Genomic DNA, 15,817 nt, shown 5'->3' on the forward strand with positions numbered 1-15,817 from the left:
ACAGAAACCAGTGCGGGCATAAGTGTGTTCCTGCTCAGACCATCAAACAGCAACGTATGCAGAAATCTTTACATCGATCAATTTAAATACAGAGAAGAGAGGAGGATGAAGAGAGGGGGGATGGTGAGGAGGAGAGGAGAGAAGGATGAAGAGAAGGAGAGGAGGAGAAAGAGAGGGATGGAGACAGTAGAAGAACAGAAGGTGGTATGAGGACACTGGTAGATGCTGACTGAGTGCTGTGTAATTACTGTTGTTTAAAGTCAGCGCGTTTCGCCTCTTACGGCTCACAGCACTGCCTGGTAAACACACACACGCGCACACACACTTCTACTGCAGTGATGTATTTATGCAGCACTCTGCATGTCATCAAGAAGAAGCATCACTACCAAGATTCCTGATGGTCAAATCAGCCATATTATATTTGCTGTTTTGAGATTTGTTCCTGTAGTTTTGCTTTGCAGCTATGAGGCTAGTGTAGCTCACAAGCAGTAACAAGTAGTTATTAGCATAATTCTAAATGCATGACGTAATCATAACACAACCCCATCTTAAATAAAGCAGTATAATAGTTAGGAAACAGATACTTTTGTTACTGCCTTAAATAATGTTCGGTTGTAAAGTTTACTGTCCATCTCTTGCTCTAAGTGCAGAGGCACACTTGGGAAATTTTACAATTCCAAATTGTATTAAGAGAAAAATAAATAAAAAAATCCTAAAGTGTTTCTTATAATTTATTTAAATTACTTGATTGGAAACAGTATAAAGCCAAGAAATATAACTATTGGTCTGCCCCCATTTCCTATGTCACTGCTTCTTTGCACAATTCAGCTTTAACCTGTATTTGTGGATAACAGCACAGTGAACTGTTTTCACAGACAGTGATTCCTGGAAGTGTTCCTAAACCCATGCAGTGATTTCCAGTACAAAAACATTACAGCCTGTTTTTTTTAATGCAGTGCTGCCTGAGGGCCCGAAGATCACTAGCATTACACACAGGGATTTCTCCAGATTCTCTTAATAGTGTCATAATATTATGGCCTGTATATGGTGGGATGGCTAAATATTTCACATTTTTTCTAATTAGGAACATTGTCTTTTGTTTTGGTAAAAATGTCTCACTTTCAACAGTAATATGTGTTCTGTGTTCCATTTTTAATAAAATATTGGTTTGTGAAATTTGAAAATCCTTGCATTCAGTTTATATCAATAAGTATTTACATTACATACAGTTTCAGTCAAAAGTTTAGACACAACTGGAGCTGGGGCACATCGTAAAGGAAAAGCAGCAACTATTGTTCAGCACCTCCAGGAACTCCTTCAAGACGCTGAAAACTAGAAAACTATTCCAGGTGACTCTCTCTCATGAAGACACTGAGATTAAAATACCAAGAGTGTGCAGATCTGTCCTCAAAGATAAATGTGGTGCTTAGAATAACCTTAAGTATAATACTTAGAAGTATAAAACATACTTCTTTTTGTTTGTTTAACACTTTTTGTTTACAAAATAAATTCCACATGTGTTCCTGTATAGCTGTAATATAGTCTTCAGTATTAAATTTGCTATGTAAAATGATCCTAAAAAAATAATAAAAAACATTAAATTAGAAGAGGTGTGTCCACACTTTTGACTGGTACTGTATATCAGCTGTATATTTGCCTGTTGTCAGCTACACTTGCCTCATCAATAGGTAATTTTTCTGCTTGTCAGCTACACTAGCCTTGTAGCTCCAATGTACTGCTAAAGAGCCTGTCGTGGCTGATGGACGACAAAGGGTTATTATATTAATAATTATTATTATTAATTACATATTACTCCTGCACTTTAGTTAAGTTTAATTTCTAGCTGTAGCTTTTTGTGGATCACTGAACAGGAGACACACTGATGCCCGTAAATGTTTCCTCACTGGTCAGCAGGCTGGGTGACCCATGCATCGGTGGGAGGAGCTTAAGCTTCACGCTGTGGAGAGATACGGAGAGCCCACAGAAACGACAACATCCCGTAACCATGGCAACTGGAAACAACAGTAGCAAAGGTGCGTATTGGGCAGAGAAACAGTGTGTAGGGGTGCACTGTGGGGTGTGAGGATGAGGGAGGTACGTGAGTGATGCATCCTGGGATACCTTCTGAGCCCCAGAGAAGGCGTGATAGAAACTAGAGACGTAGGTCATAATGGCCTTCTCATCCGGGCGAGCCGTACCGACTATATCTGTGGAGAGAGAGAGGGTGGCGACACGACACTGAATTAAACCATGAGACAGAAAGAGAGAGGGATCCCTGTGATCAGGTCCTGTTAAAATAAAGAGTGATTAAAGGGTGAAAATCATTTTCTAACAAAAATAGAATGATATATGACCTTATACAGTCTCTCACACACACACACACACACACACACACACACAATCACACAGAACTACACACACTCCTATACATCTGGGTGTCTCTCACAGCTCTATAAATAGGTCTGAGGTAACCTAGTTTAAGAGACAGGAGAAGAAGTGAAAACAGGTACTTCCATTCTGAACAGTCCTCTTTCCTGCGTCTCGACAAGTTCCAGGTCTAAACCGTTTACCTAGTAGAGATTCAATACTAGACTTTTTAACTGGACATTACACTCAATGAATCACTGAATCATCCATTTTGGACTGGATTTTGCTTGGTCTAACAGGTGTAAATCTGAATGAACTCACTTGATTAATTTGCTCTGATTCATCAGCCCTTTAATTGATTCTGTAAATGTATCTGAGTTGATTCATTTGCTTTAAATGAATTCACTTCTGGCTCCACTGTCTCACTATTCTGAATCTCTTTCAGATCCACCTGCTTCACTGCTTGACTTGTTTGCTCTGGATAATTTGCTTTGAGTTTACTCTTTTAACACAGTTGAATTGACTCACTTGATTCATTCTCGCACAATGATATCCTTACTGAGTGGATTTCTTAATAGTGGACCAAAAGGATCAGTAGAGAACTGACTCTGAACAGAGTTACCTTAAATCTCACCCTTTTTGACTCCTCAAATCGACCCTCTTACTCATTTAAGGGTTCCTACACATTTCCAAATTTCATACTTTTTCTGGACACTCAACTCCATGAATTACTGAATCATTCCCTTTTGGATTGGAATTTCCCTGGTCGAACAGGTGTCAGCCTGAGTGAACTCACTTGATTCATTTGGTCTGATTCATTTGGTCTGATTCATTTGGTCCGATTCATCTGCGCTTTACTTGACTGTTTAAATGTACCTGAGCTGATTCATTTGCTTTAAATGAATTCACTTCTGGCTCCACTGTCTCACTATTCTGAATCTCTTTCAGATCAACCTGCTTCACTACTTGACTTATTTGCTCTGGACAATTTGCTTTGAGTTTACTCTCGACACAGTTGAATTGACTCACTTGATTCAATTAAGCACAATGATATACTTACTGAGTCAATTTCCTAATGGTGGACCAGTAAGATCAGTAGAGAACTTAGTTAGCTTTAATCTCTCCCTTTTTGACACCTCAAATCGACTCGCTTAATCATTTAAGGGTTCCTACACATTTTTGCCAAATTCCATATTTTTTTTTATACCTTACACCTTTAAGATACTCTTAATTTTGTTGTTTTAGAAAATAGAACAAGTCTATTACCACTAGATCTGGAAGTATACATATTTTTATATACAATAGTTACCATTTTCCATACTTTATAAAAATCGAATTCCAAACTTTTTCTTGTGTAGGAACCCAGTAATTTGCTCTCAAACATCTGCCTGTGAGTGTATTCTCTACCAGACCCACTAAGACTCCGCTGACTCCCCATCTTCTGGTGGATATGTATGGGTCCATTCACCCAAATTGTTTGCTGTGAGTGATTCTATTCGATCTCGATCTAAGTCTAAAACCTTTGATTCCTTTGCCTCCCCCAGGCTCATGTCATCTACAATCTCTGCTCTAAACGACTCTCTTCATTTGACTCCTTTGATTCATTTGCTCTCCTTGCTGGTCTTACCCTCTGCGTCCAGCATCTTGGGGATGTCCAGGTATTTCTCTGCTACGTCAAACGCCGTGTTGAGGTTAGTCATGGGGTCATCCTGTAGGGAAGGAGGTCAGACATAGATTTGTGATGTCACAGTCGAGTTGAGCAAAGCGTTTACAAACCTATGGTGCTGCTGTGTTGACTCACCTTTCGCAGTTTGCCGTAATCAATGAGTTCTGGACGGTGTCTGTGGATGAGCGCACAAAACCCCAAGCCATCCTTCCAGCTGAGAGAGATAGTGCGAGAGAGAGATAGAGAAAGATAGAGCGAGAGAGTGTGTGTGAGTTTGTGATGTTCTCTCCCATCTCCCATCAAAGCCCTCTCTCATCTCTGCTTTCATCTGTTCACACTCAGGTTCCCCATCTCAGAATCACCTTCAACATTTTACACACACACACACACACACAGTGTGAAGCTCACCTGATATGGAAGTTCTGGATGTTGACGTTCTTGTAGGGTGCTGTTTTTCTCTGGCACCACAGCAGCAGCCCCTCCTTAGCTGAAGTTTCTGCAGGAACAGCAAATATAACATTTCTTTACATGCTCTAACCAGACCCAACCAGGCCTAATTAAACAGAACTACACTTAAATAAATTCAAATAGGGCTGCAACACAACCCGTCAGAAGGTTACCACAGACGTTCACAACACAGCACATTTTCATTTTGAAGGGTTTGTAGTTAAGGCATTTCAGTGGCCGTGGAAAATATGAAAGTACCCCAATAAACACACACCTCATCCTTTGAATTTTCAATCTTGACAATCAAACAAGCCCACTTTGCTGGGAAAACTGTGAACCTGGCAAGTCAGGAAAATATTAATACTAAAAGAAGTAAATATTAATAAATAAACTAATAATATTGGCAATTTACATTCATTTAAAATTATTACAAAAAACTACCTCACAACAAAAGAGAGACATTTTTGAAAAATGGTCAAATTCATAGTAGTACTGTCTGATAATATTTCTATATCTCAGTTGAAGACATATTTAAGTAGAATGTCCTTAAAATAACAACATATGCTTTTTACTTTGTATAAGCACGTTAACTATCAAAACATCCTGCAGAATCTGTCCAGGGTCCTAAAGGGTCCTTTAGCTGTCAATATGAAGTAAAATATGCATTGGATTGGTAGCATCACAAATAGGAAACACAAATGGAGGGCATGATAAAAAAAAAAAAAGGGACTTATCGACTAATTGAAAAATAATTACTAAAATAGTCCTTAGTTGCAGCCCTAAACTTAAATACACTGAATTCAACTGCAATGTCCACTAGGCACCGTGTGTCTGCTGTTGGTATCAGAGTAAATACGAGTGATATCGGCAAATATTCGATTCCAGTATCAGTATAAATGCATCTCTACCTTTAACTTAACTGAACTAAAGAAACCTAAATCCATATGAACATGTGTGAACTAAACTGTTCTAAATGGAACTGAGTGATTAGCTTAAATTATTCCACTTGAATGAACTGAGCTCAAATAAAAAGGGAAGAGAGAAAGAGAGAGAAAGTTCTACCTTCTACTGAAATGTCCTGGATGGCAAAGCGGAGGATGATGGTCCAGATCATTCCCAGAGTCATCTTAGCATTTCCGTCAACAATTTCTGACAAAAACAAACAACGACACTGTGATAAACAAACTGGATTAAAGCAACAAGATTAAATTTCCTACAAGATTTATTTGGTATTTGATCTTATGTACACACTCTAAAACTGGGAGACAAACATGAGGGACAAACACCTGTGTGTGTGTTTCTGTCTGTCTGTCTGTCTGTCTGTCTGTCTGTCTGTCTGTCTGTCTGTCTGTCTGTGTGGACAGTCTAATGTCCTTTTCTGCCATCCTTATTTTTAAATCTCTTAATTTTAGAGAAGCTGTTGTTCACAGCTCTTTGTGGAACATGAACAGATTATAACACATCTCACTATTTATATTTTAATTTAAGCTTCTGCTTTCTGCTCTAAACAAGATGGGCTGTTGTGCTGCTGTCTTCATGCTCATTTGATTGATCTATAAACATCAATAGAGCTCTGATGCTTTAAAGAGTTCAGCTCTGATTGGTTAGCTTGCTTTTAAATAGGCTTATTATAGGCTAATAAACAGACTATTTTTTTTGTCTGAATTTTTTTTTTTTAAAACATGATGCGAGTTTTTTCTTTAAAAAAATGTACCATGGTGAATTCATCAGCATTACTATTTAAATGTTTGTTATTAGTCTGAAAATAGCCCAACTTCACTGTACAACAAGGCTTGGAAAGATCTATATTTATAATATCTAGGTCTATATATTTTTAGTATTGTTATGTTCTCTTTTATATATATATATATATATATATATATATATATATATATATATATATAAATGTTTTACATTTATGGTTATATATATTTCCTGACACTTCTGTTATGTCCTCTGTACTGCTGTAACATTGGAAATATTCCCACTGTGGGATTAATAAGGGTTATTTTATTTTGGTATTAAAGTCAAGTGACTCAAAAATAAAAAGACCAGATGGATTTTATTAAATCTTTATTAAAGATATAAAGTAGTATATTGTACTGTTATAATGGTAAAATTAAACTATATTTATATATCAATGGTGTCAATCACTTAATGATTCAAATCGTGACTTAAAAAATAACCGCTGGTAATTTCTTTGTAAGAGTCTAGAGTGGTATAGACCTGTCAGACTAGAGTCTTTTTTTTAACTTTTTTTTAACTATTATAATAGCTTTAATTCTCCTTTCATTTAAAAAATGTTTTAAAGGATAGTTTTGATGGAGGAAATAAATGATACTGTGGCTTCATATTCACAACCTTTAACAAAGAAGAGGAAAGAGGAAACATGCTATCAGCTATGTGTGTGGGAGACAGAGAGAGATTTAATCAATATTTCAGCATAAATAAAGAGTAATCTATTTAGCAGTAGTGGTGGTGTGTTTATGTTGATAAACAAAAAAAGCCAGGCTCTGTAAAAAGAGAATTACGGGAGGAAGTTGGAGCCAAACCTGGTAACATGATTAATATGCTTTTAAAAAAATAAACACACTAAATTTTCCAGATGTTTCCAGACGCATGCATTAATGCATAAACTTTACCAGTATTACTAAAAAGACTAAAGAAACAGGGTAAAATCTAGATAATACATTTCTTATTTGCCAAAGTTTCTTATTCGTTTTGATATGCTCCATATGGCACTGGCTATGTTTCTTTATAACTACTGTCTACACTGCCCCCAGTGGTACTTATCCATTCTGTCCTGTCTATAAGAACCAAAATCTCTGTCTCACACACACACACACACACACACACACACACACAGCAGTGGGAATTCCAGCAGGCTAATCTGTAAAGAATGCAGCTTTGGATTAGATCTTATGAAATTTCCACAAAGAAAAAGTAAATAATAACAACAACAACTACAACAACGTCCAATACTATCTTTACATATGTGTATTGTAATTCTGTTATCAGACAGTTGGGCTCCTGAGGCAAGAGTTAACCCCTTTAGTTCAGTTAGTGCACAAACATACACACACACAGAGAATACTATTCATTGTAATTGACTGATAATTGATCCACACACTGCAACACTGACCTAATGACCTTCTTTCTGTGTAGAATATAGGCCACCGGTCATGCACAGTGTGTGTCTGTGTGTAAATTACAAGCATCAAAGTGAAACAATGTGTGTGGAAAAATATTCCAAATTAAAATGCTAGTTTTTGACTGTTAACAGAGTAATCTTGAAAATATGGCGCTAATAATAGGCGTGATATATGTATCTCCCTTTTTGACAGCAGCTGTGACAGAGTGTGTGCTGACAGCATTGTGTGTTTATCAGAGGTGTGTGAGGAGTTAAACACTCCTCAGTCCCAAAGGACACACACTCAAGATACAGACTGAACCCCAGTGAGGCTAAAAGAGCAAACTCAGCTAAACTGGAGGGTACAAAAGCTACTTCAAGTGTGTGTGTGTGTGTCTTCACTGTACACTTGTGCTCGCTTACATACTATATTGCTTTTAGTGAGGTAGGTACGTGTGTGTGTGTGTGTGTCTTACCTTCTGCTCCAATAGACACCAGTTTGACTCCTTTGCTGGTGATGAAATTGAGAGCTTTGTTCACATTTGATATTTTATGGACCCTCATCTTCCCTCTCTCAGGCTTAGCCAGACGCTCTCCTGCAGAGAGTGAGAGAATAATTAGCACATCCTACTAATGTACTATTACACTGCTTCTATTAATACATACAGCATCAGTCAAAAGTTTGGAAACACGTCAAAAATCAGTGTTTTTTCAATATATTAAAATGTTCTGCATTGTAGAGTAATATTAAAGTCATCCTAACTATGAAGAAAAACATATACAATAATTAAGTGAACAAAACGTGTTAAAAAAACTGAATATGTTTTATATTTTAGATTCTTCCAAGTAGCATCTATTGCTTAGACGACAGCTTTGCATATCCTGGCTGGATTTTCTCAGTCAGCTTTATGAGGTAGAGTCACCTGGAATTTCTCGCTCTCAAGTTAACAGCTGTGCTGAACTTATCAAGAGTTAATTACATGAATTTCTTGTCTCTTAATGTGTTTGAAAGCATCAGTTGTAAAGTTGTGTAAGAGGTAGAGTTGGTATACAGTGAATTGCTCTATATGAGTAAGAGAGTAAGAGAACTACTCAACTAAGCAAAGAATAAAATGACTTTAAGAAATGAAGGTCAGTCAATCTGAAAAAGAAACAAAAAACTTTGAATGTATTCTCAAGTGCAGTCACAAAGACTATCAAAAACATTATGACAAAACTGGCACTCATCAGGACTGCCCGTTGCATGGAAAATGAGAACAATGTGAACTTTCCTTTTGTACCAAACAGCAAACAAGTTGTAATTTGTTGCTTCTGTATCTCTCAGATTGTCAACAAATGCACGTGTACAGCTGTGCATGAGGGGGCACTTAAAGAATGATTAGTATTTACTGCAGTGGAAAAAAAAAGTAAATTACACCTCACAACTTTAGGGGGAGCCCATAAGTAAAAAAAAATAATAATAATAAAATACCAGCCGTCACATATTCCTGCGTTTAATGCAAAGTGACATTGCTTTAGTTATGAACCCATTTTGGTCAGTGAAAACAGATGCCAGGGTCAGAGGTCACAAACCTGAGATAACCTCTAGGAGCAGCATGAGTTTGAGTCCATCTCTGAAATCCTCCTCAATGTTCTCGATCTGAGTCCCGGCTTTCCGCAGGTGAGAGTTGCACCAGGCTGTAAACGTCTGAAATAAAAGAGATGATTACGGTGATGATTATTATTATTATTAAAGGATCATTATCACAGGAAAAAAAATATTTTATATTTATTATTATTTACAATTTGTGATGTCACAAAAACATTTAATTTGCATATTAAAACTATAGACCACTGAGGTCACAACAGATATTAAAATCCCCTTCATGCCCATATTTAGCACCCAATGTCTAACCTCGATTTGAATGACAGACATTAATGTGGATTTTATTAAATCGCCTCTCTCAAGTTCAGAACCCTATACTGTACGTTTTTTTCTCTGATCAAAATATGAGTATTGCTACATGTACCATATTTTTAACACTATAAGACACATTTAAATCCTTTCATTTTCAAAAAAATTGTCAGTGTGCCTTTTAATCCGGTGCGCCTTGTGTATGAATTCGACCATACAGGTTGTAAGGAGCACTAAAGCCACTCTGCTGATCTACAAAGTTGTACTGGAGTTTTAGTTTAGTTTTCCAGCACTGGAGTAGCATAAGCATTAGCCGCTAACCTGTATTTTAAAGATCAGAGGTGAGTATTATTGGCATGTAGCCTTCTCCTAACCCTGGCTAGTTTTGCTGTAGTTACATTAGCATTACCCACTAACCGCGCTAGCTCTTTTGCCATTTAGAGGTGAGTATATCGGACTGTAGCCTTCACGCTTACCGTGTTAAAACAAGCTACATGGGACGAACCGCAAGCAGTTAGCCGCTAATGCTACTGCTAATTTTCCAGCCTTAGTGGTGGAGAAATAAGCTAATCTAATCTTACTTTAATCACCCAAAAAACAGTTTTCAGGAGAGAAATCTGTGTAGATTAACATCCAGCACTCTTTTGACTTTAAAAGAAAGCCTTTTTATATTACAATTTTGTTTACTTAGTTTAGCTTTACTTATCTTAGTAAGCTACCCTCCACCACCACCCAGCGGCGAGACCTGCTGAATTAGAAGTTCCTTATAGTGTCTCTTAAAATGTGCCTTATAATTCAGTGCACCTTATGTATGAAAATAGACCAGAAAATAGACGTTCGCTGACTGCGTGTCTTATAATATGGTGTGCCTTATAGTGCGAAAAATGCGGTAAGCTAATTCTGCCACATACTGATTTGATATCTTTTGATTGCAACATCATTCATTTCTGCAATGAAAAATCTAGTATAGCCCTGAAAACAACATGGTGCCAACATTAAAACGATGACAGGACTTCTACAGGAGTCCTTTAAAAAAACAGAACAGTGTGAAGTTTGTAATGTCACTGAGTTTGTGGGAACTTAATTAAAAGAGGCAGGGTTATCAAAAGATGACAAGTTAGACAGGAAATTCTCTGACACGATATATATTTTTATTAAATTAACTAAATTAATCATTTTAAAAAAGGGCTATTTAGCCACTTAAAATAATTATTTAACATAAGCAGGAGCACTGCGGACACTATAACCCACATGAAAACAAACTGTATAAATTGTACTAAAAGTACTTGTGATAAAGGGAATATTAACATTCAACTATACTTGTAATAATTTGTTCATTCAGAGTAAAATATTGTAAAATAAACATTAACAGTCAAACGTTTGGACACACCTGCTCATTCAATGTTTTTTTTATTATTTAATGTATTTTTTACATTGTAGATTAATATTAAATCCATGAAAACAATTAAGCGATACATATGGAATTACGTAGTAAGCATTCAAAAAAAGTGTTAGTCCTCCACAATCCCCTGATCTTAACCTGATTAACTAAGATGGTGATTTGAGGTGATTTGGGATGAGCTGGAGCTTCACAGCGTGAAGGAAAAGCAGCAACTATTGTTCAGCACCTTATGGAACTCCTTCAATACGCTGAGAAAACCAGGTGTCTCTACCTCATGAAGACACTGAGATTAAAATACCAAAAATGTGCAGATCTGTCCTCAAAGTATATAAAAAGTACAAAACATATTCTGGTTTGTTTAACACTTTTTTTGTACAGAATAGTTCTGCATGTGTTCCTATATAGCTTTAATGTAGACTTCAATATTAAATTTAAAACATAAAAACAGAAGGACAAAAAGAAAGAAAACACATAGAAATAGAAAAGGTGTATTCAAACTTTTGACGGGTACTGTATTTTGTTTTTAAATATAGATCTATATAACTTTGCTGTTGACACAAATGGTGTAATACACTGATATTGACCCACACATACAGTGTTTTTTATAAAGTTACACCAGCAGACAGCAGAGCAGCTAACACAGCTATTGCAGAGGTGCTACGGGATGAGAATGCACATTTGTGTGTGAAAGTTCATCACAGTTGACGTGAAAACAGTTTCTCAGTAGCTAACATCTGTTAGCAGCTAATGTAGCGGCCAGCCTTAATAAACAGCGGCAGATCGGAGGCTAAAGCTGTGTTTACACTAATAACTGTGTGAAAGTGTGAAAATAAAGGTTAATTAAAATGTGAAAATGTGTTTTAAACTGTTCTGAGAGGAAAGGGCTGGCGGACCGCCCTGAGTCAAACACACACGCCTTCACACTCCTGCTTAGGGTTCACTCTGTGTGTGTGTGTGTGTGTGTGTGTGTGTGTGTGTGTGTGTGTGTGTGTAAAAGAGAAGGGAAGTGGTTGCCATGGAGACAGCCTGCATCAGCAGGACCTGGATTCTCCGGTATGTAACAAGTTGATGAGAAACAGCTGTACAGCCCAACAGGAGCCACACACACACACACACACACACACACACTCTCACACACACACACACACACACACACACTCATAAATGCTGACCCTATTATAGAAAATCACTCCCACACACACCAAATGCAAACATACGCACACACAAATATACATGTGCACACTGAAGTACACACACACACAGACAACAGACGCACACAGTTTTTCATTATAGAGTGGGACCATATGTTTTCACTAAACATGAACTCTCACATATACACACGCACACATTCACTCACACACACACACAACACACACCTGCCTGCCTGGCTCAGAGCAGCAATGGGATGAATGAAAGAGAGAGAGTAAGTAATATACAAGGAAACATTATTACACACCTGCAGCACCGTGCAAAAGTTTAAGACCCCTTCTGTCCATCTGAATAGTAACACACACACACACACTCAGGGGGTATATGAAGTCAGACTGTCCAAGCTGCAGTACAGCCCTGTGTGTGTGTGTGTCTGCAGTGCATGGATGGCAAAGAACAAAAACAACCTAGTCAAGTCTACCCTCGCACGCACGAACACACGTACGCACGCACACACGCACAATGTTCACATGTTATTTACACTGCAAATGCATATATATGTTTAATTTATGTGAAATATCCACACACACACACACACAAACTGAACACTGCACACTCAGCAAGAGAACAGAAACTCTGCTGTCCAAGTGAAAACACGCATTCTGTTACTCTCACTCTCTCTCTCTCTCTCTCGCTCACTCTCACTTTTTATCTCCCTTGTCTTTCTCTCGTTTTGCTCGGCTGCAGTGTTAAACGGTGCATAGCTGGGTTGCTATGGTAACCCCGAATGCCTGAAAACCTACAAACAAGCGACAGGACAGCACTATTACTGTCAGCACACACACACACACACACACACACACACACACACACACACACAGTAATGTTTACTGTATATAATAAATGATGTTTGATATTCAGTAAAACATTTAATGTTTTTGCGTGTTCAGTTAGTGTTTTAGACAAAATGCCGGAACTGTTTTAGATGACAAATAGCTCTGTAATCATGTGGAATACCAAAACAAGCACTAAACAACATCATAGCAACCACCTAGGATACCATAGCACTGACCATAAATAGGACTGTGACCACGCAGAACAAATCCATAAAAAACATCAGACATGGGCATGGCATTATTGTTGCTTAGCAGTGTGCTGCCAAGCATGTGACAATTCTCTAGCAACACCCAAGCTACCACTTGTGATACCACTGCAACCACCTAAAACACACAAACCACCACCTGGGATACCAATGCAAACACCTAAAACACACAAACCACCACCTGGGATACCACTTGCAACCACCTAAAACACCCAAGCTACCACCTGGGATACCACTGAAGTCACCTAAAACACACAAACCACAAGCTGGGACAGTTTTCAAGGCTACAGCAAAAATAAAGGGATTGGCGTCAATGTTACAGAACTTTTGGAGGGGACTGTAATAAACTGAAGCTATGTATAATATTGTGTATGTTATTTGTGAATAAATATGATTATTTATTATTATTTGTCTATATTAGGTGTGTGTTGTGTTCATATTATGTAGTATTGCTTGTAATCATAAAAAATATATACATATATTACATATCTCATGTTGCATCAGTTCTAACCCCCAAGACACACACTGATGACTGATGTGTACTTTACTGTCAACTTCCTGTGTAGTGATAAACTGTTACTCACCACTCCCTACAAAGTTCCCTTCAAAATGAACTCTTCACAGGGAACTACTGGGGTGACTGAAATGAACTGTATCTCCAGGATTACTGAGTCTGTGAAAAGTTCTGTTTGTTTGTAAGCACTCAGGTAAGTCTAATGTTATTATTAAAAGTGTACTTACTTCCAATACTGAAATAATCATTAAATTAATGAGTAAATAAGCAGAGTACTGGTAGCTCATGATCACAATTCTGACACTATTACGCAGCCCTACTGTAAGAACATTCAGTGTGGTAATGATGAGTGTGGCAATATAAGCATCCGCACACACACACACTTTCCGTAAATATTGGACGAGTTTGCCTTTTATGGTCTGAGAGAAGTCATGCCATCATTACCTTAATAATGCTACATTTGTGTCTATGAGCATGTGTGTGAATTTAGCCAAAATACATGCAAATAATGAGTTCACCCACAAACACAACCCACACACACGCATACACACACACACGTATGTTCAGTGTTTGATCAGTAACCTCTTGCATGCAGATCTACCAGAACAGTAACAGTGCAATCATCATAAAAACAAGGCATCTTTAAGAGAATAATACAAAAAAATAGATGTGGGAATTTTAGGCCAAAGTTAAAATAACAGTTACTTAAAAATACTTTAGTATCAATAAAGCAAATAACTTACAGTTAATAACATCAATATGTTACTAAAGCATTAGGATTTATGAAGCTATAAGACATTTATAAAAAAAAATATGCACTTTCTACCTGATTTACATAACTTGTAATTCACTATAACCAAGACACAACCAAACTCCTTATAGGCAAGTCAGTTCATTCAGTAGACATCTCTTTAACATCAGCAGACAGTTATCTCATTATCTCATAGTCATACAAGACCTGCTTTCTATGTATTTAAATGAGAAGAGACCAAAATACTGGAAACAGAAAGTCGGATTATCACTTCAGATATATATTATATTATTATATTATTATATTAAATATTAATATAATATATTAAATATGTTTCTATATTAAATCTGATCAAAACCATGAATCATGAAAAAACAAAAATCATAAATAGTTTATATCTTGATTTTTCGGCTTGTTATAGCTATACATTGAGGGGGGATTCTCATGCTAACAAAAACTTATAAGAATGTTAAGCAAATTTTTAAGCATTTTGAAAATTTGAATACTAACATAACGGAAAAGTTAAAACATGGGCACAAGTAATGTTGCAGCGTTCAACTACTATCCAAAAATTGTTAGACCAGCTGATCGGCTCTTTTTGGGACTTTGTGTTTGGTCTCTACATTAATAATGTCTCTGACACAGCTAAATAAGCTCTCCTATTGGTTAGTTGTCCTTATAATCTCCAAACACTGCTAGCTTGTTGCTACTGTGCTATTCACAACACTGTAGGGTTGCTAGCAGGAATTAGCACTATGGTAAAGGTGGGTTTCTTCCTTGTTTTCCGATCAAGCTTATCTCACAAACTGAGAGTTTTACACTGATGATAACTAACTTTTAATACTTTTCTGTAGAGTAAATGTGAAAATCACCACAGAACAGATCTAAACTGATAGAGCTAGTGAAGCTAATGATGCTAAGGGCTGTGAAGTGTGTCTGTTGGAGCTGTGACACAACACTGACCTGATCACACACAGGAGGAACTGCACTCTTACAGTCATGATGAGCTAACCAGACACACACACACACACACTACTGTGACTAAAACAGTGAAGCTATACTCACACACACACACACACACACACCCCAATGGAGCAATGAATTGAGAAACAATAACAATCTAGGTCAAACAACACAAGAGTCTAACTATTACATATCCCTATATTCTAGGAATGGAAATCACAGGGCATCTCACGAACGAACTCACGATAAATCCCACAAACTATCACAATGAATTTTCTATGAAAATGATGGTATCTCAATAATGGTATCTCAATGATGGGGGGGGGGGTCTTAAGTAGTTTTGAGCACCTATGTTTCAATATTTGATGCCACTTATTGATAATGAACAGTACCAGTCAAAACTTTGGACAAAACAAAACTTTTGAACATTGT

At 37.2% G+C, this 15,817-nt stretch overlaps 1 protein-coding gene across 9 annotated transcripts in view; it reads right to left on the reverse strand.

Annotated features, from left to right (window-relative positions):
* The window catches only part of actn1 (actinin, alpha 1), a 56,107-nt gene that overhangs the window by 25,337 nt on the left and 14,953 nt on the right, over nt 1-15,817 (reverse strand). For 7 of the 9 annotated variants that reach the window (XR_007439929.1, XR_007439930.1, XM_007247578.4 and 4 more), the window contains exons 2-8: nt 9,183-9,297; nt 8,087-8,206; nt 5,543-5,629; nt 4,442-4,529; nt 4,169-4,247; nt 3,995-4,076; nt 2,122-2,207 (exon numbers count right to left, since the gene is read on the reverse strand). Coding sequence is in view for 7 of the 9 variants with exons in the window: in XM_007247578.4 (XP_007247640.3) it covers nt 2,122-2,207; nt 3,995-4,076; nt 4,169-4,247; nt 4,442-4,529; nt 5,543-5,629; nt 8,087-8,206; nt 9,183-9,297 (657 nt within the window). In the remaining 2 variants the exon portion in view is untranslated. The remainder of the gene's footprint in view (nt 1-2,121; nt 2,208-3,994; nt 4,077-4,168; nt 4,248-4,441; nt 4,530-5,542; nt 5,630-8,086; nt 8,207-9,182; nt 9,298-15,817) is intronic. The other 2 variants (XM_015605400.3, XM_022685020.2) reach the window with 1 other exon arrangement.

Source organism: Astyanax mexicanus, chromosome 7 (assembly GCF_023375975.1).
Source record: "Astyanax mexicanus isolate ESR-SI-001 chromosome 7, AstMex3_surface, whole genome shotgun sequence".
NCBI classification, from domain to species: domain Eukaryota; kingdom Metazoa; phylum Chordata; class Actinopteri; order Characiformes; family Acestrorhamphidae; genus Astyanax; species Astyanax mexicanus.